At 41.7% G+C, this 25,626-nt stretch overlaps 1 protein-coding gene across 1 annotated transcript; it reads left to right on the top strand.

Annotated features, from left to right (window-relative positions):
- pdgfra (platelet-derived growth factor receptor, alpha polypeptide) lies at nucleotides 1-24,278 on the top strand. The gene is made up of 29 exons (XM_088005172.1): nucleotides 1-273; nucleotides 2,465-2,540; nucleotides 2,628-2,900; nucleotides 3,387-3,644; nucleotides 4,844-4,983; nucleotides 7,256-7,418; nucleotides 7,836-8,028; nucleotides 8,417-8,532; nucleotides 8,631-8,927; nucleotides 9,010-9,267; nucleotides 9,384-9,508; nucleotides 9,624-9,792; nucleotides 9,899-10,088; nucleotides 10,205-10,320; nucleotides 10,441-10,567; nucleotides 10,689-10,885; nucleotides 11,258-11,352; nucleotides 11,536-11,668; nucleotides 11,931-12,035; nucleotides 13,487-13,597; nucleotides 13,971-14,124; nucleotides 15,789-15,949; nucleotides 16,250-16,359; nucleotides 16,816-16,938; nucleotides 17,028-17,139; nucleotides 19,253-19,352; nucleotides 19,514-19,619; nucleotides 20,347-20,582; nucleotides 21,818-24,278. The coding sequence occupies exons 2-29, from the start codon at nucleotides 2,483-2,485 to the stop codon at nucleotides 21,963-21,965; spliced, it is 4,374 nt and encodes a 1,457-aa protein (XP_087861298.1). The 5' UTR covers nucleotides 1-273; nucleotides 2,465-2,482; the 3' UTR covers nucleotides 21,966-24,278.
- The last annotated feature ends 1,348 nt before the right edge of the window (nucleotides 24,279-25,626 follow it).

Genomic DNA, 25,626 nt, shown 5'->3' on the forward strand with positions numbered 1-25,626 from the left:
AGAGTTATTTACTTTGAGCCAGATGATTACTTTTTTTTTTCTCGGGTGAGGGGGGTTGGACTGTAACATTGAATCAGTTACAGGTCGCTGTAGCTGGAGTGCAGTTGTGAAGGCGGCCGTGGATGCGGACAGAAGGGGCGCACATAGCGCCGGATCTCTGAGGATTATTACCGCTGCAAAAAGGGGGGACCCTCGCTGCGCCCTTTTTGGAGGGACCAATTCACTGTGGATATACTTAAAAGAAAGGAGTGAATAGAGGGGATTAGGAAAAAGGTAATTGGAAGGTCGATTAAACATTTATTTCGTGCCCAACTCTCTTTTGCATGTTGTAGATCACTATTTATCTTTCTTTCTGTTTGCGGAATAAAGTCCGTACAGTTAGTTTTTATTTTATTTTATTTTATTTTTTACTTTTATTCAGCACTTTGCAAGCTGTGCGAAACTTTTGCACAAGTGATTTGCGTTAGTTTTTTTTTTTTTTTTTTTTGTTATCTCAGCGTCTCTTTGCGCCATATGGTCTCTCTCTACCCCCCATCCTCACATCTCCTCGGACGCCGAGCGGCGAAATGTCGCTCACTCTTCCGGATAAAGGCGCTCAGTTTCGGCTTCGCAGCTGGAGGTGTCACCTCGAAGACCGAAGGCACAATTGTGGGATGCTGCCTGGAAGTTTAATGGGAAACACGTTGGAATTTGTGCATCACCTTTTCCTCGCCTACAGAAGGGGATGCGGGAGGAATTAAAGTGGAATATGATCGCTCGCAGTGGAGAGAAATAGAGGATTTTTTTTTAAGTCTGGATTTGATTCAGAATGAGAAAGGAGAGGGGCTCTGTGTCGTTTTCTCTCTTTTTTTCCCCTGTTGGAGACACGACGCATTTTTCTTTTACCCCCTACCCTGCTGTGAGACCAAACGGGTCTTTTCGTCGGATCTGATGCATTTGGACTTAGAATTAAAAAACAAAAACGTGAAAATTCAACATTTTTTTAAAGAGGACCGTATCTTTTAGACACTAGATGGAATACTCTTCTCTTTTTATTCTTACTCTGGGCTGACCTGTTGCACAGTTTGTCAACTTTTTGAGTCGCTTTCTGAGAGAAAGAGGGGAATAAATAAAGAGAGGGGCATGCACGGAGCTTGACTGCCTCTGCAGACTGTTTTGAGCACAATTTCGATTTTAAAAGTTCTTCACCAAACTGCGACCAAAATAAAAAGAAAAAAGAAGAGAAAAAAGTTTCCTCATGTCTGAAACCTTTTTAGACAAGGCGTGTGCATAAAAAAAACGTCAAATCGCGTTAGACATTTTGTCATCGGATTCCCACGCAGATATGTAATTTTGCGCATAGTGGATGTCCTAATTATAGAGTTGAGGAACCGCGCTGCCGATGGATTATTTAGCCTGTCTCAGCTGAGCCAGAGCGGACAATCGTTGGAAACAGTAAGATGACATGGAGGGTTTTTTTTTTATTTATTTATGTTTTTTTAAGCTAATTTCTTTTCCCTTTTTTCCCAGGAAATAAGACAAGACGCTGAAAAAGATCAAACGGAGAAAAACAAGTTGCACGCTTACTATAAAAATGCCTAATTAACGAGGGAGACGTGACATAAATGATGTTTTAATGAAAAAATGCCTCTTGCTTTAAAACGTGGTCGCTGTGAAGACTGGCATAGTAAACACCGAAATGGAAATAGTTGTTCCTAGAACTTAAGTCTCAGAAATTAGTAGAACTTGTAAAATAATAATAATAATAATAATAATAATAACAAGATGTCTTAATTAGCATCTTCTATGTTTGGCATGCTAGCAATAACTGTGTTCGGACTTGTTTGCGTTTAGGCAGAATCAAGAACATGTGAAGCTTTTTCAAAACAAAAGCAAACAATTATGAGAAGCGACGTGATTAGATTCGCATCGCCTCTAAAAGTTGGACTGTGTCGCCCTCTACAGACCGTGGAAGGGAACTGCAGTGACCCGTGCTTAGCGTCACACAAACAAAAAAAAAAAACAGAAAACAAAAACAACTGCGGACTTTTAAAAATGTTGCTGTTAATGAGTAGATGAATAACAAAGACGGTCATTGTTAACCCATGTAGATCTAGTGGGTAAAATTATTCGATATAAATCTTGAGGAAGGATGATAATCTGTAGGTGAAGCCCAGTGGTGTCAAATTTGCTGAATTTGCTCACAATTCAGCAAATTGTGAGTTCTCCGCCTCTTGTTTAGAAATCAAAATAAATAAGTAACTACATACACGAGAAAGGTGTAAGCTATATATTCAGTGTATCTTCCTTTGTTGGTTTGTTAGTCAGAAACAGCAGCGTTTGGGAGTCACATGTGTAGCCTGTCTACATATAGCGTAATGGCATACTCGGTATCAATGTGCAGATGATGGTATAAAAATGCAAAAAAAAAAAAAAAAATCCTTACAATACTTAATATAATTAGTCCGTCTTCTTGTCTTCACAGGCCTGAGCATCCACAGTCATGGATGACGTGAGGATGTACCTGGTCTGTGGTGTTGCCATTGTGTTGATGGTTTCAGGTAGACATCTATATGAGACATATAACCTTTTTTTTGTACTTTTTAAAATCAAAAACGTTGTCTAACATTGAGCAAACTGTCCCACAGTTACACCTGGACTGTCCGCCCCGACCATATGGCCAGCAAGAGACGAGGTGGTGGTGGAGCCCCACTCCATCATCAACATCAGCTGTACGGGCCAATCAGAAGTAGTCTGGGAAGAACCTCTGCCGGACGACGCTGTCGTTTCTTCAAACGGTTTCGCCTCAACTCTCCTCATTTACAATGCGACGGTCAAGCACACCAACTATTACGGGTGCAGGCATAAAGACAAGGAGGGCGACCAAAACGATCTGGTGGAAATCTATGTCCTTGTCAAAGGTAAGGAGGGAAAAATAAATGAATGAATGTTCTTGTTCAGGCTGATGGGATAATATCACTCATCAGGATGGCTGTGCAAAGCAGGAAGACGGTCATGTTCTCAAATTAGACAATAAGAAATGCAAAAAAAAAAAAACATAAAGATAAAATAGAGCGATATTTTTAAAATGAAAACTAATAGAAGCAAACAAAGTGAGGGAAAACAGCTGCATCACAGCAAAGTAAAGTGATTCAGCTGACACCAACAGAAAAAGTGGGAAAGGTGTGATGCAGATCTGGAGGCACAAGGCAAAAACAGATGGCGCTATTCCCATTAGCTTGACTGTTTTAACATGTGATTAAAAAAATTAAACAAATCAATCAATATACGGTGAAAAACTTCAGACTAGATCATATATGACTGATCAATTTTGTTTTTAAAAGTTGGCATAAGGAAGATAAACTTTTAATTTACAAAAGGTTACGTTCTTTCTTGTCCTTTTCTAGATCCTCAGGTCGTGTTTGTCCCAGAGAGAGCAGAAGACCTGCTCGTTCCCTATGAGGATGATTTGATCATCACATGCCGAGTGACGGCACAGACCCACGATGTGGAACTGATCCGAGTGCCCGGCGGAGAGAAGCTCCACAGGTACTACGACTACAGAGTGGGCTTCATGGGCGACCTTTCTCCTGGCCAGTACAGGTGTCAGGCCACATTTAACGACCAGACTTTCCAAAGTGACATCTACACCGTGATGAGTTTGGGTAAGTCAGAAGTAGTATTTCTTATAGTATAAAGCTGCAAAACCACTCACTTAGATGTCGTTTGTCAGCCATAGACAACATGCCATGTTCACTTTTTCTACTTGTTTCGCTATTTTGTTATTTGTCTTTTAATCAACACCTAAACAAACAATCCTCCATAAGCACAGGCCTCTGATGACATCCCAAAAGGCAACTGATCAGAATTTATTTTAATTACGTCCACTTGATTTTTTTTTTCCTGCTATTTTGTCCCTCTTGTTGTCATGTCAAATCACTTTAAAGAAGTACTCTGTATGGCTGCAGCAAAACATTTAAGCCACATATGAGAATACTTCATGGATTTCAGGAAATTGTGGCGACAAAAACACATTTAGAGAACCAGGAACCACTGGAATGGACAGATGTAATAATGTAGGATCCTCCGCTACCATTTTAAGACAGATGTTGATAAGAAGCATATGGTCTGGTTTGTGTGTATCACTTAAAGATCTTGAGACAATCTCTGCTGTCATCAACTCCCTGCTGTTAGAGGGAGGGGTCATCAGATCAGACATGTAACGTTGAACCTCCTTGCAACTCAAGTATAAGTTCCAGTTCATGTTGGGATCTGTCGAGCTGACTCGTTCTCCATCGCGTTTATTAGCGCCACCTGATCAGCTCAAGTTTTATGCATCCTGAGATGTCGCTGACTGACACAGACAAAAAGCAAAATCAGCAATTTTTTTTTCCTTTTTTAGAAATGTATTTCATGGAGATCTATAATTTACCACACAGCTATGGTTTTATTACTTGTGAGAATTTGTTGCATAGCTAAAATACCACTTTATAGTACTTTAAAAAAAGATTAGAGGCTGGTTGTTAGGAAACTGCAATGAAACAACGATTAAAGAGCAGCAAGAACTCATGTCTTTGTACAGTAGCTGCTTTGTGATCTCACTGGATTAAACTTATACACATATATACACAAGTTTAGCATGTAGTGTGTGTGTGTGTGTGTGTGTGTGTGTGTGTGCGTGCGTGCGTGCGTGCGTGCGTGCGTGCGTGCGTGCGTGGGCGGGCGTGGGTGTGTGTGTGTGGGAATGACTGAAACTCATCAGCCTTTATGCCATGATAAATGTGGTCACGGTAATCAAGCTGTCACCATCTTGGTTCCTGAGATGTCGGTGCTGATAGCCTCTCTGTGGTGGTCCCTGCTGCAGAATCCACCGAGGTGAGCGACTTTGAGGTGGAAGTCAAAGCCAGCGCGGGGACGGTTCGAGTCGGGGAGCCCTTTAACGTCTCCTGTGTCGGACCCATTGGCCCAGCCTTCCACCAGCAGTGGATCCATCTAAAAACACAGGTAAGATGTCGTCCCCCCCCAACCCTTTCTCCTTACCTCTAATTGGTCTCTTCTGAGGTCTTATCCAGAATCCTTTGAGGTCATATTTACTTTTTTTCACACTGTTGAGATCTCAGACTCAGATCTTTACTTGCCTGTTGCTATCTAGTCCATCTTTTAGGGGGTTGCAAAGTGTTTGTTTTTGAAATATCATCTTGATTGGGACAATGTCCGTTTAAAACTTCAGCGTGCCTGTTAACCCCCGTGTCAAAGAGCCTGACAGGGAGGTTAAAGGTTCGTGGCGTATGGCTGAAGGAAAGGAGGCAGCTCAAAGGACGGTAAATAACAGGACAGTAAATCCTTTGAACCTGCTGACCATGGGACCGGTGGGGTGGGTGTCGTTTCCACATCACAGGCGGCCAAACATCTGAGGCTTTTAAGGCATTACAAAAAGTGTTCACATCTCATGAACTTCATCCCATTTACTAAAGCTCAATGGCACTTAAGTATATATGTAGTAAGATGATATGTGATGAAGCAGTTTAATTATGAAGAAAAAGTTACAAATAAAAATCAAAAGTTGTTTTTATTAAACTTTCTGTCCATTTTCTTCAGCAAAAATAGCTCAAACTCCTTCGGTGAGTTTGAGCTATTGCTGATCTTTAATGAACAGCAATTTTCAAGGCTTAGTTCGTTGAGTTAGTTTGCTACAAATAATCAAATTAAGTTCATCCAAGTAAATAAACATAAATAAATGAAGTTTGACAAACTTAATTTAATTGCATGCAACAAATTAACTCAACTGGGCTGCACAGGTGGTAGCACTGTTGCCTTGCAGCAAGAAGGTCCTGGGTTCGATTCCTGGCCTGGGGTCAATGTTCTCCCTCTTAATGCGTTCATGTGCTCCGGCTTCGTCCCACAGTCTAAAAACATAACTTGACTCACAGGTTAATTGGCCTCTCTAAAATTCACCTGTGTGTGAGAACCTGGTTTTTATTCCCTTTGGGGACCTACTTCTGTTACATTGTGGGTTGTGGGGACCCACCTTCCTGTGGGGACAAATCCTGGTCCCCATGAGGAGAAATGTTGTTTTTGGATTAGGGGTGAGGTATGTGATGCCTGTTGACCCCTGGAGATAGGCACCAGCACCCCTCCCAAGCCCACTAGGGATAAGCGTGTATGATAATAGATGGAAATGAACAATTTTCTTCTCTTTTTTTATGTTGAAGCTCCATTCTCTTTTTTGTTAGTGCATTCTAACAAATGCAAGCACATTGAAGCTCCATTCCAGTACAGCTGCTGTTATCTAGCAGGCTTGTGCTCCATCCATCTTCCCTGATAAGCTTCCCTGTCCCTGCTGAAGAAAAGCATCCACACATCGCTGGGATGGTGTGTTCAGGGAGGGTGGTGGGTTGGCGGCGGTGTAGGGGGGGTTTGCAGTGTTAGTTTTCTATCACACAGCGTTTTGCATCTCAACCAGAAAGTTACTTGTTGTTCTCATCTGACCACTATACCGCCCCCTACATGTTTGTTGTACAGGTTTGTGAAGTGGGTGACTAATAGTTGTCCTGTCATCAGATTTTACCATTTCTTCACCTCTTTCAGAGATACAGTAAATATGCCTCTTTGCTGCTTCTCTGATCAGTTCATGTCTTGGTAGGTTTGGAATTGTGCTGTCTTCTTCCCCCTTTTGGATAATGGATTGAACAGCACTCTGTGACATTTTCAAAGATTGTTTTACTACTTAACCCAGCTTTGAACCCCAGAACTTTCTCCCTGACCTCTACAGCTAGATTTCTTGGTCTTCATGATGCTGTTTTTTTTCTTCTCTCCGATTCTCTAACAAACCTCTGTAACCTTGCAGTCGCAGTGTGTCAAAAGTTGAAGAAGTTTAGGAGTATGAATGCCTTTACAAGCCACTGTACAAGTTGTGTTTGTGCTGCCCCACATTCTTTAATGTGCTGTATCTTCTGTGAGGGATTCCTTTAAGTCTTTTTCCAGAGATAGTGAGGCAGGGATGCAGGAGGCCTGACTCCTGGTTCTGGTCTCAGCTGCATTTACAGGCTTTTAAAAGGCTCTGAGATCCTGTTTTATCTCCTTTGGCCTCACCAGTGTTTTAGCCACCGGCCTTGTGCCGTAACTTTAAAATGGGGGAAAAAAAACAAGCAAAAAAACTGCACAACGTTTAAGCAGCGAAATTGTGCTATAAATCAAATAATTTTCATGTGATTACCCATTCTAATTGTGAGCAGCTTTACTAAACGTATTCTACTTTCCCCCCCGTTTCTCGCAGGCTGTAAATGCGATTCGGACGACAGAAAGTTTTCCTGACTGGGTCATCTACACTCTGAGCGTCCCGCGAGCCGCCGCTCAGGACAGCGGCAGCTACGAATGCTCGGTGAGGCACAAGGCCAGTGGAAAAACCAGGGTGAGCAGCGTGGCTGTGTCTGTGTTTGGTAAGTCTCCCCCCCGGTCAGAAACATTCACCAAGTATTTTTGAACAGGGCTCTAGCTGGAGTGTAACGCCGCGTGCTCGATGTGATGATTTAGAGTCCCTAATAAATATTTGATATCCTCATCATCAGGTGAATTAGCATGTTTCACATATGTGCGCGTGGCGTGCTTAGATCTGTGTGGAAGTCATTTTCTTCTATGCAACATTAAAGCCTGAGCTCTGTTTTTACCATCAGCCAGTGTGTTTTATGGGATGGTTTCAGCAGATGTGTGTCAGGCCCTCGTTTCACTCCAGCCTTCCTGTCCCATTTTACTCCTCTGACACCGTATTTTTCATGCTTACTCTGTGTCTTTAGACATTTTTTGTAAATCAATCATCATCATTATTTACTAATCTTCTTCCTTTATTGTTGTTGAAGAGGGAAACTCCTTTGTCATCCTGGACCACAGAGGGATTCTACAGACGGAGTCTGTTGGCATTCTGGCAGAGACTCAGTACACCATCTATATTAATGCATACCCAGCCCCGAAAGTGTCATGGATGAAAGACGGCCAAGCGCTGTCGGAGAACTACTACATTTCTTCCAAAACTAGCCACATGGAAGGAAATCGGTGAGCTCAAAGTTTGTTTTTCTTGAACAAAGTGTACAGGAACACATGAGTTATGACTGAAATCCTTGAATTATTCTCACATTTTGCCTCCTAAAAACCACAGACTTCAATCCTGGTCTTATATGCATTAGACCAGGATTTTTATAATTGGGAAGGGGATGAGTGGAATGGGGCACTCATTAAAGATTTATTTTGTACAAAAATACTAAATCAAAACCAGGGAGCTTTTCCCTTCACAACTATGCACTGCATTATTTTGATGTTTCTGTTTGTTGATGATTCTGGTTGTATTATAACAACATGTGAAAAGCTCAAATGTAATAAATAATTAATATTGGTCAGAAATTCTTTAAAGAACGTCTGATCATCTCCGATGTTCTTCACGCAGGTATCAGAGCATCGTTACATTCCGGCAGCCTATGGAGAAAGACAGCGGAAATTACACAATCACAGCCATAAGTGGCTCTCGCAGCGCTCACTTCTCATTTATCCTCCAAGTGACGGGTAAAACAAACAGATTGGAAAAATAAATGCTAGACACATGCATAAGTGGATAACGATTCATAAATTATGACCGAAACTCTTAACACGTCCCGTTTCAGGTTCCACTAGACTTAACATCAGACCATCCTCCCCCCCTATTCTGCTACCGGACGAGGATGAGGTTGTCGTCCCTCTCCACACACCGTTCACACTGACGTGTCGTGGAGGTGTGAAGCTGATGTGGGAAACTCCGTACGACATGCTGGAGCAATCGCAGGAGGACAACAGTGGTCTTTTCGTCACCACCATTGCTGTTGACGAAGCAACACCGATGCACACCGGTTACTACGTTTGCCTCTACAATGACCACATCGCAGAGGAAACCAAGAGCAGCAGTATTTACATCTACGTACTGGGTACGGAGCGTACATTTGCTTATGTATTTTTGGTATTTGACATTTTTCTTTGGCTTAATAGACATATTTTACCCCAACCCAGATCCCGACTCTGTGTTCGTGCCAAATTACATTAACCATGTGCCGGTTGACCAAAATGAAATCGAGATTCCCTGCAGGGTATCTGATCCCAGAGCTACTGTGACACTGGTGAATGTTGACACCAACCAAACCGTACCTAGTGATTATGACAGTAAAAAGGGTGCTTTGGGAATATTTCCCCCTGGAACTTATGTCTGCAAGGCCATCGTCAATGGAGTGGAGCACACCAGTGAGCAATACATCGTCTATGAATCTATAGGTGCGTGTTTTTGAGACTTGTGAATCATATCTATTTTAACTAAACTGTGACCCAAATGATCAATGGCTCTCTGATCCCTCACAAGGCTTTTACTGGTATCAATTGCTCCATTTCAGATGTCTTGCACGTTGAGCTGTCTGCCAAAAGAACTGCTTTGCTGGTTGGAGACACAATAACTGTCAACTGTCTGGCTCAAGGACCTTATTTACTGGAAGACAACTGGAAATACCCTGGCAAACCGGTGAGATCACAAGGCAATCTGTGAAGTCCAATGAGTTTTCCAATCATTTTTACGCGTTTTAGTTGTAAGATAGGACTGACGTAAAGGTATATGATGATCCTTTTTGGTGTGACAGGCTAATCGGGGTACCAAAACTGTACGGGAAAATAAGAACGAAGGCCGGATCCTGTACACCTTGACAATCCCACAAGCCTCAACCAAAGACAGCGGCATCTACTCCTGTTCCATTACCGCCGTAGAGTCTAGAGACACCCAGACAAAAGAAATAGCTATTCAAGTGTTTGGTATGAGTCTTCAGTATTTACTTGCGGTGAATATTTTGTTGCAGTATTTTGTCAGGTCATTTTCCGAAGTTGTTATGAGCATTGCCGATGACCACTTTTCCAACAGCCGGTGAGTTTTTGTCCATCAAGCCGGAGTTTCTGGACCACGAATCTGCTGAGCTGGATGACGTCCGGGAGTTCATTGCCACAATTTCCTCCTTTCCTGATGCCCATGTTACTTGGCTCAAGGACGGCGTCCTGCTCAGTGACCTGACTGCTGAGATCTCCACCAGTTTGAAGCAGACCAGTGAGACAAGGTTTGTCTCTGTCACTGCTCCTCTGAGGGCAAATGGAGAGCCACCACAAAATGTCTGGTGCTATTTTGAACTTTTGTGGTTTTGAGCTCACATTCTGTTGTTTTTATTTTGCACAGCTACAGAAGTATTCTCACCCTGATCCGGGTCAGGGAGGAGGACAGCGGGAACTACACTCTGCGGGTGGAGAATGGAAACCAGAGCCATGAAGTCAGCTTAAACCTGGTGGTTAAAGGTCAGGAGGAAGACTTCATCTTACCAAATCAATTGGAAATTGATGATACCAACACTTAGCCACTGTGAAGGCCTGCCTACTGTGATTGACTCAAACCTTGTATTGTTCACAACGTTGCAGTGCCTGCAGTCATTGTGGACCTCATGGACATCCACCATGGTTCCGCCACAGGACAATCTGCGGTGTGCATTACCAGGGGGCAGCCTACTCCTGTTGTGGAGTGGTTCATATGCAAGAACATCAAACAGTAAGATCCACTATTTACTCTGAAAATGACTATATGTTTGTCTTTTTATTTTAATTAAAAAAAATATGTTCTATAGCCATAACTGGTTCAATTTACATATTCTTATCTCACTCCCTTCAAGATGCGCCAATGACTCGTCTTTTTGGGCACCTCTACCCACCAACTCCACAGAGATCACCATGGAGTCCCACTTTGATGAGGAGAGCAACCTGGAGAGTCAGGTCATGTTTGGCCATCTGAAAAGCACTCTGGCTGTGCGATGCCTTGCCAAGAATGAAATAGGAGCTGTCAGCAGGGAGATCAAATTGGTGTCCAATGGTAAGAACACACCTACCAGTCAACTGCTTGACTTTAATCTGACTTTAGATGTTCTTTGCAGTTGCAATGGGCCTGCTAATGAACAGTGTGAAGTCTTGTCAGGGGTGCAGTAGCTGGAAGACTACATTTACTGGTCTGTGAGAAAGGACAGTTAGGGTGATTTGTGGGAGATAATTCATGGAAACCACAGATTTTAGACCATTTGGTGTAACACCCTTTCTGAGCTAGTTGTCAACACACCTTGTGGTTTGAAACTGCACCTTAAAGGGAAATTTCCATTGAAACACATGATGTATTTCATATCAACCATACATGTGATGAAGAGTGTTCAGAACGTAACATAATGCCATCCCTGGCTTTCCCTACAAACAGGCCCTCACCCTGAGCTGACGGTAGCTGCTGCTGTGCTGGTGCTCCTGGTCATTGTCATCATCTCACTCATTGTCTTGGTTGTTATCTGGAAGCAGGTACTGTCAACATCGTACTGCACAGTTTCACTCCATTCTGTCACTCATTTCCATATTTCAAGCATTCATGTGAGGTTACAAATCAGACCGAGAAACACCAGATTTAAATATAGTGCATTTGGTTTTACTGCTCTGCTTGTTAAAACGGGAAAACCGTGACTTTTTACGTCCTCTGCCTTCCAGAAACCACGGTACGAGATCCGCTGGAGGGTCATAGAGTCTGTGAGTCCAGACGGTCACGAGTACATCTATGTGGATCCCATGCAGCTTCCCTACGACTCCAGATGGGAGTTTCCCCGAGATAGACTTGTGCTTGGTGAGCCAAATGTCTTTATGATGTTCTGGAGCCCTATAGTTCCCTGTGGAGATGTTGCAACTCGTGAATCTCACTCTGCCTTTGAAGTTCGGGCTGTGATAAGATAGCTCGGGATGAGTGGTTTTCTGACAGCTGCCATTCAGTCTGACCCATAGATCAAGGGGAAATGCAACCACTACAAGAGTCACAGATGATAAAGCAGATCGTCTGTGTCTCGTTTCGCCCCGGATGACTGACCCGTGTGCCTTCCTGTAATCCTCAGGCCGGATCCTGGGCTCTGGAGCCTTCGGGAAGGTGGTTGAAGGCACTGCTTACGGACTCAGCCGCTCTCAGCCTGTTATGAAGGTGGCAGTGAAAATGCTGAAACGTAAGTCTACAAGAAGTTTTAATCCAAAAGACAGCTCACCAGTGCCACTAGAAGCCACTGTTTAGTCGCAAATAGCATGAGCTAGTTGACCAGTTTGGTCTCTTCGTCTGCTTCTTTGAGTAAATTATAGGTTTTCAGGCAATGAGGTGAAGCGTGTTTACAAAGTCAGCATAAGCATCGCTGACTGCAATTTAAGCAGTTTAAAAGCTGTTGTTTGAGCCATTGGTGATAAACATGACCTGCAAATAGCTTCATTGGCTTTGTTCTCAAGGGCTGTGGTGAAAGGGTGTGCTTGTAAAAGCGTGAACTACTAATAGTGTCTTAAATTTACACAAGTAATAATATTGTGCTTTGTGTTTTCTAAACTGGTAAAACTGAAATGTTCACAAGTTGAACATTTAATTTTTTAAAACATGTTCACAGTTCTTTCTTTGTTGTTTTGTTTGGTTTAATGGGGATGAAGACTATAGTTTACTATTTAATGTAATTTGCAAAAGGCTTCACTCATGCATAATCCTTTAGCCGTAAATCCAATATGTTCATTTGTCCTCAGTGGTCACCTAGGGAACACCGTATACTTATTGCTTATAATTTAGCCTCGGTCTCACCACCCCAAACAATTTTACTGGGATTATATGTGATAAACAGCAGAAGACAAAGCAGTACATTTACTAAAAATGGAAGGTAAAGCATGGCTTTCAAAACCTTTCTGGTTACCATTTTGCTCTACTTGCTGTTGATCTCGCACATTAAATCCCAACAATAAAACTTGGGTTTGTGGAAAAAGTTTAACTGGTGTGGCCACTTTTGCAAGGGACTGTGAAAATAACCTGTTAGCAGTCTAGATGCCTTTCATTTACTTATTCACAATATACCAGCACTGAAGGTGATGTTGATTTTTTAAAGAATTATTATTGTTGTTTAGAATTTTGTGTTTTCATATAAACAGATCAAAAGCAAATATTTACAGTGATACACTGAAGATTTTACAGAAGTTTCACAGCTCTTTGCTTTTTATTTTAATTTAAAAAAAAAAACACCAGCAAGTACTCAAGTTTTCTTGCACCAAAATTGTTGTCAATACGTTTCCAGTTGTTGTGATCATTCAGAAAACATTTTATTTATTGACAGTGTATCTGTCAGTAGCACCAATCTGTCAAATTAAACCAATGCCGTTCTGTTATGTTAGTTCAAATTCTTCTTTTGAAACGGTGACATGTTTGGATTTTACTATTGTCCACACCGCTCTCACAACAAATTGCTGAAAAGATGTAGCCATAGCAACACCCTCAAAAACAGGATTGAGTGGGGACAGCAAGAGTCTCCCAAGCAAACAAAGATAAGAGTAAGGAAATTATTCTGATCAAAGAGATAGCTGGTGCATGATTTGATGAGTCGTCTGTGCGCCGACTGGGTCGTGTGATAGTCATGGCTGCTGCACCTTCTTCCAGCCACGGCTCGCTCCAGTGAGAAGCAGGCTCTGATGTCTGAGCTGAAGATCATGACTCACCTCGGACCTCATCTCAACATCGTAAACCTCCTGGGAGCGTGCACCAAGTCAGGTGATAAAAGCACACGCAAGAACAGCAGACATGTTCGTTCAAAGGCAAAGACAGGCTGCGTAGCAGTGTGTTATTGCAGTTGTCGCTTCTTTCATGCGATTTAGTCGCCACTTTACAGAGACACGCACGATTATTGCCTCGTTCACACGCACACACAGAGACACACACTCGAATTAGATCGTAGGAGACATTTACAGCGCCTAACAGCCGCAGCGGACTGACAGCTTTTGGTGGGCGTGCTATTTTAATAGGCTTTTTATGGGAAAGTAGAGGCTTGCTCTCCTGGTTGTGCTTTTAGCCTTTATGAGGCTCTGATAAGATTAGCCTGCAGACTGACGCCGGTGCACGCCTTTATCTTCCGTGCTGTTCCCAGGCCCTATCTACATTATCACCGAGTACTGCTTCCACGGCGACCTGGTCAACTATCTGCACAAGAACAGGGAGAGCTTCCTCAGCCTGAGTCCGGAGAAAAACAAGAAGGAGCTGGATATCTTTGGGATCAACCCTGCAGACGAGAACAGCAGGAGGTACGGCGGCCAGAGCAGTCCAGTGTGCTTTTTCTTCTCTCAAACGATCTTGTTTTAATCTGAGTCTAAAACAAGACTTTTAATCTTGTTTTAATTGTTGGTTGCAAAAATTAACGTTGGGAGAAGACACAAAACCACGTGAAAAAGTCCTAAGCGGTAACACAATCACCATTTTCTCGGCGGTGGAGGATGCTGTCCGGCATCTTCTCCTAATCAGATCAAACCTTCCAGTGGTTTTATGTTTCAGCCTATAATGCCATTGCTGCTCAGCTACCTGTTAACTGTATCTGTGCAAACGTTCAGTGAAACATCAGCCTGTCCTCCCATTTTTAAGGGGCATCTTGTGCTGATGGATGACTCACAGTGGCCACGCCTCAAAACACCCATAAGATGATTTAATCCTGGCCGTTACGTTCGCCTCAGCCCAAGGAACAAGAGAGCTGGTAGACGCTAGTTATCAGTGGTAGCATCTATTAGTTCTTTTAGTTCCTTAAACTTTTCCTCATTTATGTCACAGCACAACCACAAACGTCAAGGTATTTCATCAGGATTTTATGCGACTAAGAAACGCAAAGAACAGAATAATTGTGAAGAGGAAGAAAAAAGAATAATTTTTTTATTTTACAATCAACAATATGAAAAGTGTGTCTTCCAGTGACATTTGTATGCTGGATCCTTAACTCCGACTCACCTAAATAAAATCCAATACAACCAGTTGCCTTCAGGAGGCCAGAAATTGATCACCTGTGCAATAATTAATCTTATTAAAACTCCTCCTGTTCTTTGAATAAAGTACTGTTTGAGAACATAAATTAAGAGACTGCAATAAAAAGCAAAGAACACAGCAGACAGGTCAGTGATAAAGTTTTGAAGAAGTCTGAAACAGTCCTCCAATCCCTCACCGTAAAATGGAAAGGTTTTTGTACGACTACCAAGATGTTGTCATCCACCATGGATAGCATTTATCAGAAAAGCATCCAAGAGCCTCCGAGGAGCTAGAAAGGTACTCTTACTTGTTGGCTACGCCTTCCAAACATCTTTTGTTTTTTTAGGAATAAGGAAGGCGGCAATGAGAAAGGAATAAGAACTCAGTGTTTGCAGCCATGTAGGGCTTTTGGTTAAAACAAACATGTTTTATTTCATTAGTGAAATGAAATAAAACAGAACTTTTTGACTACATGGAAAACAGCTGGCATCAAAATAACCAATGACCACACCGGAGATGACTTAATCACGCTAGGCAGGGGTAGGGAAGCTGAAAAGAGTTGAAGGGAGATAAATCACGGTAGAAAACATGTTAGAGGAGGCTGCAGTGGAGGTTCGCCTTCCAGCAGGAAGACATCCAGAGCGTGGAATCAGAGCTACAACCTAATGGCTTACATCAAAACTATTTTATTGCTTAAAATGATCCAACATCTCTGGAAACAAACCGATGTTCACAGATGCTCTCCCCCCCAGTCTGACTGAGCTTGAAGTATTTAGCAAAGATTAATGAGCAAAAAAAAAAAAAAAACAACTTCCATGCAAAACATTTTTGGTGTAATTTATCACACGAAATTCAGCTTTAGCATAATAAATGGTAAAAAAACAAAACAAAACACAAAAAACACATTCTCTCAGTTCGCTGCCATCAGCATCTCTTCCTCTCTCGTCTCTGCTCCCAGTTACGTGATCCTGTCCTTCGAGTGTAAAGGAGACTACATGGACATGAAGCAGGCGGACAACACCCAGTATGTGCCCATGCTGGAGATGAGCACAACCTCCAAGTACTCTGACATCCAGGGATCTAACTACGACCACCCTCCTTCACAGAAAGACTCAGGCGGTGTGTACGCAGCTCCACTCTGTCTCTCTCTTTCTGTCTCTTTCTGTCCTCAGAGTTATTGGCTTTTGCTCGCTGGGCCTTGGTGTTGTGTTTGAGTCATTGTTGGTTAAACGGGGTACACCCTTGTCAGAATTTAGGCCTGGCAGTGGCCTGTAATTACCCGGAGAAGATAATTGTAGCGCACACATAATAATGCCCAGTTTGAGGCTGCCATTAAAAGCCAGGTCTAAGAAAAGTCGGCTATATTTACGACTGAACATTTACTCACTGGTATCCTGATGGTGTGTTTTTCCCGACCAGAATCCGACAACCTGCTGTCAGATGACATGAGCGAAGGCCTCACGACCACCGACCTGCTCAGCTTCACCTACCAGGTGGCCAAAGGGATGGAGTTTCTCGCGTCCAAAAACGTACGTCTGAAGAAAGCCGGTGCTCTGATTCCCAAGGCTATAAACAGAATTTTGCAGATTTTGCTTTATGCTCCATAAGACGAAGTGCCCAGGGAGGCGTATGATAAGCAGGCCCATAAAGGTTGCCGAAGCCGCTCAGGAGAGAGGCCAGACGCCGAATATAGCAGCAGCGAAGCTAGAGCTAGAATTACCAGGCCGAGCCGCGCTGCAGCCAGAAACTATTCACCCAACTTCATAGTTATTATCCCTAAATATCCCAGCGGTCATGGCCATCTCTACCAACCAGCCTGTTTACGTGACGTTTATGCTTCATAAAGCAAAATGAAACAGTATTAAAAATGACCTTGGCTGAAAGAGCGACACAGGAATAGTCTGCGGCTGTGGGAGCCGAATGTGCTGGAGCAAACGGATGACAGCAACTCCTTCACGCTGCTAATCGACGTCTGTTTTTGACAGTGCGTGCATCGGGACCTTGCAGCCAGGAACGTCCTTCTCTCTCAAGGCAAGATTGTTAAGATCTGTGACTTTGGGCTGGCCAGAGACATCATGCATGACAACAACTACGTCTCCAAAGGAAGCGTGAGTGTCAGCTCAGACATGAACTTCTAGCTAAGCCACTCAGCGGTTTAATGATACTAATTCCTTTCATTACATCTCTTTCATAATAGACCTTTTTGCCGGTGAAGTGGATGGCCCCGGAAAGTATTTTCGACAACCTGTACACCAGTCTTAGCGACGTTTGGTCATATGGCATCCTGCTCTGGGAAATATTCACCCTGGGCAAGTTTTTAAAATGACTTCAGTTCATAAATTCATAAATTAGTTGATGTAGTGATAAATATGAAAAGGTGCTACAGTGTGGTTCATATTGAACACCCGCATAGAAATCCCCAAAGCCGGGTGGATTTTTTAAATGACTCCTTAAAAAAATCTGGCTGCCACTCAATATTAGCCATAAGACATTAATGATACAAATGGTTTTCACTGCGATGTTAAAAAGGATGACGGAGAATTATAGAAAAACCTTAAAATAAAATAACTTCCTTGGTGTTTTTTTAAGTGTTCAAAGTAGATGATCCTTGAGGCTGAATCTACATGCTAGCTAGTAGGTAAAGACCAAAGTGGACTTTTACCATTTTAAAACGAATCCAATCTAATAAAATAAAAAATAAAAAAAACAAACACATTCATATTATTATTTTAAATTAAGTAGACATTTTAAGTTAACCCTTGTGTCTACAAATGGGGTCCAACCGACCCCACACACGTAAAACTTGTATCATTTGCCTCAGTCCTCGCACGCACAAGGGTTAGGCAAAAACAATCAATGTACATTCATGTATTCAGTATGTAAATGAGCTAAATTAGGCATATTTCTGACCAATTCTGATAGTGACAAAGTAAATCAAACATAATCCTGTGTGTGTGTGTTGAATTGGCATCAACGTTTGTCAGTAGAGCGCCGATGCGGTGGCTTGAGATGAATTTGTGACAGTCGGCTACAAAGCATTAAACCATCATCGCATTTTCATTGGGTGTTTGTTACAGAAGAAGGTGGAGCACATTTACAAATCAGCTGGAGGTAGAAGGTGTTGTCCGTTCTGAAACGCAGTGAAAACGGAATAGGAAAGTAATACGATGGTATATGGTAGTAAACACTTTTATTGACTTTTCCGACACTTAGTCCATGTGTTCATGATTCACAGAGGGATTATTGATGGTGCAAAACCTACCTCTATTTTCCATTAAACATTTATCAGCTTCTGTGTAAAAACTGCAAAATGGAAACTCAATGACAGCTGAAAAGCTAGTAAAAAAATGTAAAAATAATTTGCAAAAACCGTCATGATGAATTTGAGTTTATAGCAGTGTTGGTCCCTCTAAGACTAGCTGTTAGCTTCGGTTCAACCTTCGGTTTTAGTGTGATGTGGATTCACACTAAAAAAACAAGTCACTAAGTGAGTTAGCAACTGCTTGTAAAAAAGTAAAAGTTTATGAACTTTTAACATAACCTACTTAAAAAAATGTTTTTAATTAACAAAGAGCTCTTCGTTGTAGAAATATTGTCTTTATTACTTACTTGCACAGACGTTTAAAGCACTCTACACATTTATTGGCACTTGCAAAAAAACGTTTGCAGGTTTTGTTTTAAGAAAATTTGCACCTATGATTCAGTTACATTAAGTAAGCTAGAAAATGAATATTTCAGTGGCCCATATTTGGCACACTTAACATTACTTCTATAAAATATTGGTAAATTCAATGCTTTTAAATATGTGCTTACATTTTGTATCCAATTTTCATGGTTTGCTAATCAGACATTAAAAAGTTATTGTTAAACAAGCTGCTCCAGGATCCTCTTTTGCTACGCAGAACTGGGATAAACTATTAATGTTTTCCCTGGTTATAAATACGATATGACAAAGAATGCAACGTGTGGTTACTCTACAAAAAAAAAAGAAAATAAGGACAAGAAAACATTTTTATTTCAAGCCAATGTATGCTGATCATTCATTAATCATGAAATTGCATCAAGAAAATAATACTCATATCTCCAGTCACAGGAGCAACTAAGAAGGTCAGGATAATTTCAACTTTGACAAAACAGGAAAAAAAAAAAAATCAACTGGACACAAACTGAAGTTTATTTTGCCAATCTGAAGAGTGAGCAGGTTGCCAAGGAAGGTTAAAAAATAAAAATGAAGAACTACAAAGCTCAGTGTCAGAGAATATTTGCCTTAGATTATGTTCCTGCAGATAAAGAGGAGTTATTTTAAGGCGCTATATATGACCCGCATCGATCAAAGTTTTACTAAGTGCAATAAAGTGAGAAAAAGCTACTTGACGACAGCAGCCGGCTCTCAGTCATAAATAACCGTCTCTTTGTGTGAAGGTGGCACTCCGTACCCGGGGATGGTGGTGGACTCCAGCTTCTACAACAAGATCAAGAGCGGATATAGGATGTCAAAACCTGAGCACGCGCCGCAAGACGTGTACGTGACCTCACGTTGTAGGCAATGCCGTACCTGTCGAAATCTCCCCGACGTCACGCCAAACGACGTCATTTCTGAGAGCTCTAGTGTGCCAACGACTGAAATTACAAGGCTTGGGTTGTGCTGTCCTTTTTCAGCAATGTTGTGCGCACCTTTTTCAGGTACGAGATGATGATGAAGTGCTGGAACACAGAGCCAGAAAAGAGGCCTTCCTTCATGGGTCTGAGTGAAAATGTGGCGTCTCTGCTGCCCTCCAGCTACAAGAGGGTGAGCGTTCCCATCTCTTCCCGTCTCAGTTGCTCTCTGTGTCTGGAACACCTGCTTCGCATGTTTTACCACCACTCATTACTGACCGACACGTTCCGCCCCCCCGTCTTAGTTGTTTTCATTCTCGGGTCGTTTTACTGGTCTTGTCGCCAAGTATTTGCTGAGCAAAATACAAGTTCAGAGTCCTTTCTCCCCTCCCCCTGTTAAAGCTGCTGGGTAGTTTAAAAGCCAGTCCACATCCTCTGTGAGAGCACTGGGAGGGTTCCTGGAGGCTCTCTCCCTCCATCTGTGTAAAAGTGATTAGAGCCTTAATGCTGCAGCTGGATGGTCATAGTGGCTGGCCTCAGTCTGGGTAATGACACAGCCTCGGTTCTCGCCTCCACCACCCAGCCTTAATTAGACTTCCACGCCACATATTGTGCGTCAGAACAGCTTTGCCCCTGTCCTACTCCCAGTTTTAATGGCCACCAGTTCAGGAGCAACCAGGCCTTTTGCACGTTTGGTTTGGCGGGGATGTTTGTGATTTCCAGCTCGGGTCACACCATCCAGCTGATGACAAAATCCTCACACATCAATCCTTCTCTCTCTACAGAGACGTATTTTCTGTTGACGTCTGCACACCCCGATGACTACGTTCCGTCCGCATTTAATCTTTGCAGCACGAGACGTTTAACAAGTGTCTATTTTAGAGCAGCTTCTTAAATCCACATGCTGTTCTCTTATGCAGCACTATGAGAAGGTGAACCACGACTTTTTGAAGAGCGACCATCCCGCCGTTACCCGAGTCTGCATCGAGACGGACGCGGACTACGTCGATATTCCCTACAAGAACCAGGGGAAGCTAAAGGACAGGGAAAGTGGCTTCGACGAGCAGCGGCTGAGCTCCGACAGCGGCTACATCATCCCACTCCCTGACCTGGACCCTATATCTGATGATGACTACGGAAAGAGGAACAGACACAGGTATGCAGTCATTAATTTGTTATCTGCAAATGCAGTGCATTGCGAAATGACTTTTATCTTGTGAACTTTTTCACATTTTCTGACTTTATAGCAACATGTTGGTCTGTTATAGAAAAGTCCAATAACTCTGAGATCCAAAGCTCATTTTAGACAATCACCAACAGGCAATATGACATCCCATAAACATGGTTTTTATGGAAAAGTGCCCAGAGGACAGAACTTATTTTTAAAAAATCCCAGAAGGCCAAGCAAGACATGGAAACGGTTTGAATGAACTGAGCTTTGGGTAATCAATGAAGAAAACCTCTGAACAATGCGTTTCCATTGACCACATGATTGCACAATTTGACAGTTTGAAAATTAATTTGCTTGTTAGAAACATGCTAATTTATTTTTCAATGAAAAGTTGAAGACGGTTTTAGCATCACACAAGTCACATGATCAACTACCGGATGTCGCCAGAGGCGCAACCCATGAAGAAGACGACAGGAAGAAGTTGGGAGGATGACGGCGCTGCATGCTTTTTAAGGATTTATCACCTAAACAAACTTATTCACGTGCGATTTTAATTGCGTATTTTATTTAATTGATACAACACAATTGCAAAATTGTGTTTTCTGGACCTAAGCGGAATATCAACACAGTTTTGGTCAGATTTGTAATGGAAACGCAGCTACTGCTACCTGCAAACCGACAGTATTTTTGGAAATTGGTTGGGAAAAATCAATTGGGGAAAAAGACAACACCATCAAGACACAGAGAGTCAGCTGTAGATGACATGTCAGGCCACTATATGCATGCAGTTTCACTCTGAGACCTGGTTTCAAAAAGTGTCAGTGTGAGAGACTCCGGTCACTGCTGTTGTGTGTACGTACACGACGCCAACGGATCACAACAAAAACGTTACTTTTTAACTGAAGAGCAGCTTTGTGTAAACAGGCCACATCCTGAATTACAATCCAGTAGTTTGAATCAGTTCATCATAATGTTTATTAACAGTCCTGTGAAAGTCTACACCTTAAATCCAATTATTACTAAATAATTTTCAATAATTGGTTGAATGATCCCGTTTAACAGAGGCTTTCCATCTAATCTGAGCTTGACGTGTGTTAGAAAGAAGAACGGGCCAAAATTAGGTCACTTTAAATAAAAATAGTTTTGCTGTAGTTCTGTGACAAAGAAAAACAAACAAAAGAAAAAAACTAACAACGATGTGTTATTCTCTCCCTGTGTAGCTCTCAAACGTCTGAGGAGAGCGCCATTGAGACTGGCTCAAGTAGCTCCACCTACGCTAAGCGCGAGGGCGAGACCCTGGAGGACATCACGCTGTTGGACGAGATGTGTCTGGACTGTAGCGACCTGGTCGAGGACAGCTTTCTGTGACAGCTGCCCAGCCTCAGCAGGAGTGGCACGAGGCAGAGCTGCAAGGACAATGGGACACTAGAGTGGGACCTGTAAATCAGCCAAAGACTCTGGCCATGACACTCCTTCCGCAAGGACAGAACAAAACCACTTCGCAGTCTCGGAGAGTCCGAGGTGACGTAAGGTACGCCCATCCCTTCTCCGTGGACGACGACTCTTTCTTTTGTTTTGGCAACGGAGATGGGGATGAGCAATAAAGAAAGAGTGACTGAAAGAACGGATTCCAAGAGGGAGCGAGTCTTGGTGTTGGACCTATCCGAATCAAAATCAGAAAAAAAACATCTTCCATTTGAAAAGCTTTATTGTGTTGGGCATTCTTTTACCTGCAGTATAAGCAAGAAGGAACAAATCGAACGTGTTGGTCAGAAACTTTGCATAACTCCAACATACCACTACAAATGCACTATTGTTACTATACGACTCCAATACCAGGAACTGTATTATGAAGAAGTAGGAACTGTTACAAGGAAGCACCTGATGCTGGCACAATCAGTAGCAATACTTTGAGATAAAGCACAACGTTTGGACTGAGTGCGTCTTTTTTCCCCCTCTCTCTCTGTGACTATATAATGTTCTCAAATAGCCAAGTATGTGCAGTAGTTCAAATTTATTTTTTTACGTCATCAGTATAAGAACATGTATTGTTGTGAAACCAATAGTTAGCAACGGATCGTAGCTGTCTGAGTGGGTGCGAGAAGAGCTTTTGAGTTGCATTAGTCTTTGCATAGCCTCTCTGTTTCTGCCCCAAACATACACACACACACACACACACACACACACACACACACACACACACACACACACACACACACACACACACGCACGCACACACACACACACACACACACAAAAAAAAGATCTTCAGCTTTATTCCAGATAAAGACCTAGCTCATATTTGACATGTGGGCCTGTTTTTTGTTTGTTTTTGTTGATTTTTCCAAATGAAGTGTGATTGTAATGTAAATAGCTCCAGAGTTGTTTTATAAGAGAGAATTACTGGGGGTAATACTCAAGTATTGTATGCGAGTACAAAAAAAAAATAAGCTTCTGCATCCGTATCTGCTACTATGAAGACACTGTTTGTATAAAATACATCTGTTAGGTCTACAGAACACCATGGGGACATCTCAATGAAACGTGTGGATTAGAACAAATCGTGGGCTGGTTTGAGATTCCAGGGTACTCGCACGAAATTTCTTAATTGAAACATATAGCTTGTTTCAATGGGATTTCTTTAAAATAATAAATATCGCTTCAGAAATTGAATTGCATATTGATGATTGAAGTTATAATATTTATCTAAAACATTTTTTGTTAATTTGATTCATAAACAAAAAAAGAAGAAGATAATAATCATGACAAATTTAATTGTGGCTTTATTGGACAGAACAGCATTTTCTTTTCATTTTCTTTTATAGAGCAAGACCAGTTTAAGAATTTTAACTGCGAACAAAGTGAAATACTTCTAAAGGTGTAGGAAAGTGAACTACCCTTCCTTCAGCCTGCTGAACGGCAGTGTGCAGCAGCAGGTGGGAGGTGTAAGTTAATGCTCCACAGCTGAAGAACACTTTGATCACATCACCGGAAGAGGGACTTTAAGTTGGAGGAATTGTATGATGGAAAATTTTAGCCTTTGATATTGATACCAGCCCATGCTTTGTTAGAAGACAGCTTGAAAAACAGCAATTGACACTTTTAAAGAGATGGACTGAAGTCCAAGCAGAAGGCTTTTAGCATCTACATCCCTGGGAGCTATAAAATGAAATGAATCAAAGTCAAGGTAGTATTTAATCAAACATAATACCTGCCAAAGACCTTTTATCATGTCGTGTTTCAACTGTCTTTGCCATTTTGACCTCCAGGAGCTTCTAGCTAGCCCTAATGAGACATTACTATTGAATTCAACATATTGTGGTACATCTGTTACATGTGTTACCCCACCGCCATCTTCTCGCTTTACTGTACCTCTGCCTCATCCCGTTGACTGTGATATAAACTACAATCATTGTTGCACTTTGCTTTTTTTCGTCCCATGTGTCTAATGTGTTGCAGATGAATATGTAAGCGGAGCCTAAAATACTGTATTCTTCCTTTGCCTCAGCTGTATAAAGCAGTGTGGATGTGAGTGTCTGTGAGTGATGTGTTGATGATGGTACTCTATCTGTAGTCAAAGATTATCACACCCAGTATGACCTTTTAATACTGTTTCATTATTTGACATCATGTACATTCAGATGATTTATATTTCAATAAATGATTTATAATGTAAACAAACGCCAGGTTCCATTTGTCTCCATTATTAATACGTCTGATACGGGAAAATGAAAAATGAGGCATTTTAGAAACAGATAAAAGTGGGTGGTTTATTTTTTATTCTCAAAGACATTCTATGCTAGAAAAATAGGAATTCATTGGGAAGATGAATGGGGCTCATTTTTATGCAGGAGTTTCATATTTTGATTCACCAATGCTACATAAATTCTGGAGTAGAGCAGAAACAGATAAGCCCTCTGTCTTATAAATGTTTTCTTAAAATATTAAACACTAACACATACTGTATGAGAGACACAGACTTTCTGTACTTTGGATAATTTATCTAAGAGATCCATGATCAGTTGAACATGTTGGCCTAAATATGTTGTAACTTTCGTATTAACTTAAAAATTGCTGTCTATGAGTCAAAACTCATAATTACTTCCAAAAACGTACATCTTTTATTATATTTTTCACCTATGGAGGTCGCCATTTTGTCACCAGCTGGGTTGATAACGTAGTTTGTTCAGTTCTGTACTGGGATCTACAGAGTAAACACAGGGAGGCTAACTTTACCCGAGTTGTCGTCTTATCATATTGTGTTTGACTGGTGTAATTTCAAATAATTGCCACACTGTGTCGCTGTTGTCTGTGATTTAAAAAAAAGAAAGAAAAAAGAAAGAAAAAGAGAGATAGCTAGGTGAGACTGCATCGCTTCCCACATGAAAAAAAGAGCGCAGGAGAGAGCCCAACACAACTTCTGAAGCATCTATTCTATTTGTGCTCTCAACATTTCTTTCCAGAAGACTTTGAGTCATTTGTATAAGCAAAACTAATGGAGGATCTAACGGCATTTGGTTTTAGCTTCACAAGCTAACGACTGTCTTTATTCACAAAGCGCCCAAAGCTGCAGAACTACTTAGCGGCTCACACTGAGGTACGTGTCATTCATTGTTTAAGTTATAAAACTAAAGGCGGCAGCAGCAGCAAAACACCAGCTTCTTCAGCTCTCTGTCCTCTTCCTCTGTTTGGTCTTCCTCGTCTTCAGTACCTCTTGTGATTTCTACATTCCCATCAATTTCAACTGGTCCCAGTTCAATTTGAAAAGTCTTAACGTTTTAGCTGGACGGAGCTAGCGACGTCGGAACTATAGCATAGGTCTTTTATCCATAATGCATTGTAGCGTAAACATGGCGTCGTCTGTGTGACCATAACATTTTATTAAAACAACTAAATAGCATACAGTGTTATTACTGTATTATTTTTACATCTAAATTAAATATTTCTCAAAGTCTATTGTTATTGTGGATCCCAGAAAAAAAGGACTACATGCACCAATTTAAAATGTTCCATTAAATTGATCATATTT

Source organism: Poecilia mexicana, unplaced genomic scaffold, assembly GCF_051168715.1.
Source record: "Poecilia mexicana isolate PSO_F unplaced genomic scaffold, ASM5116871v1 scaffold_4, whole genome shotgun sequence".
In the NCBI taxonomy this organism is placed as follows: Eukaryota; Metazoa; Chordata; class Actinopteri; order Cyprinodontiformes; family Poeciliidae; genus Poecilia; species Poecilia mexicana.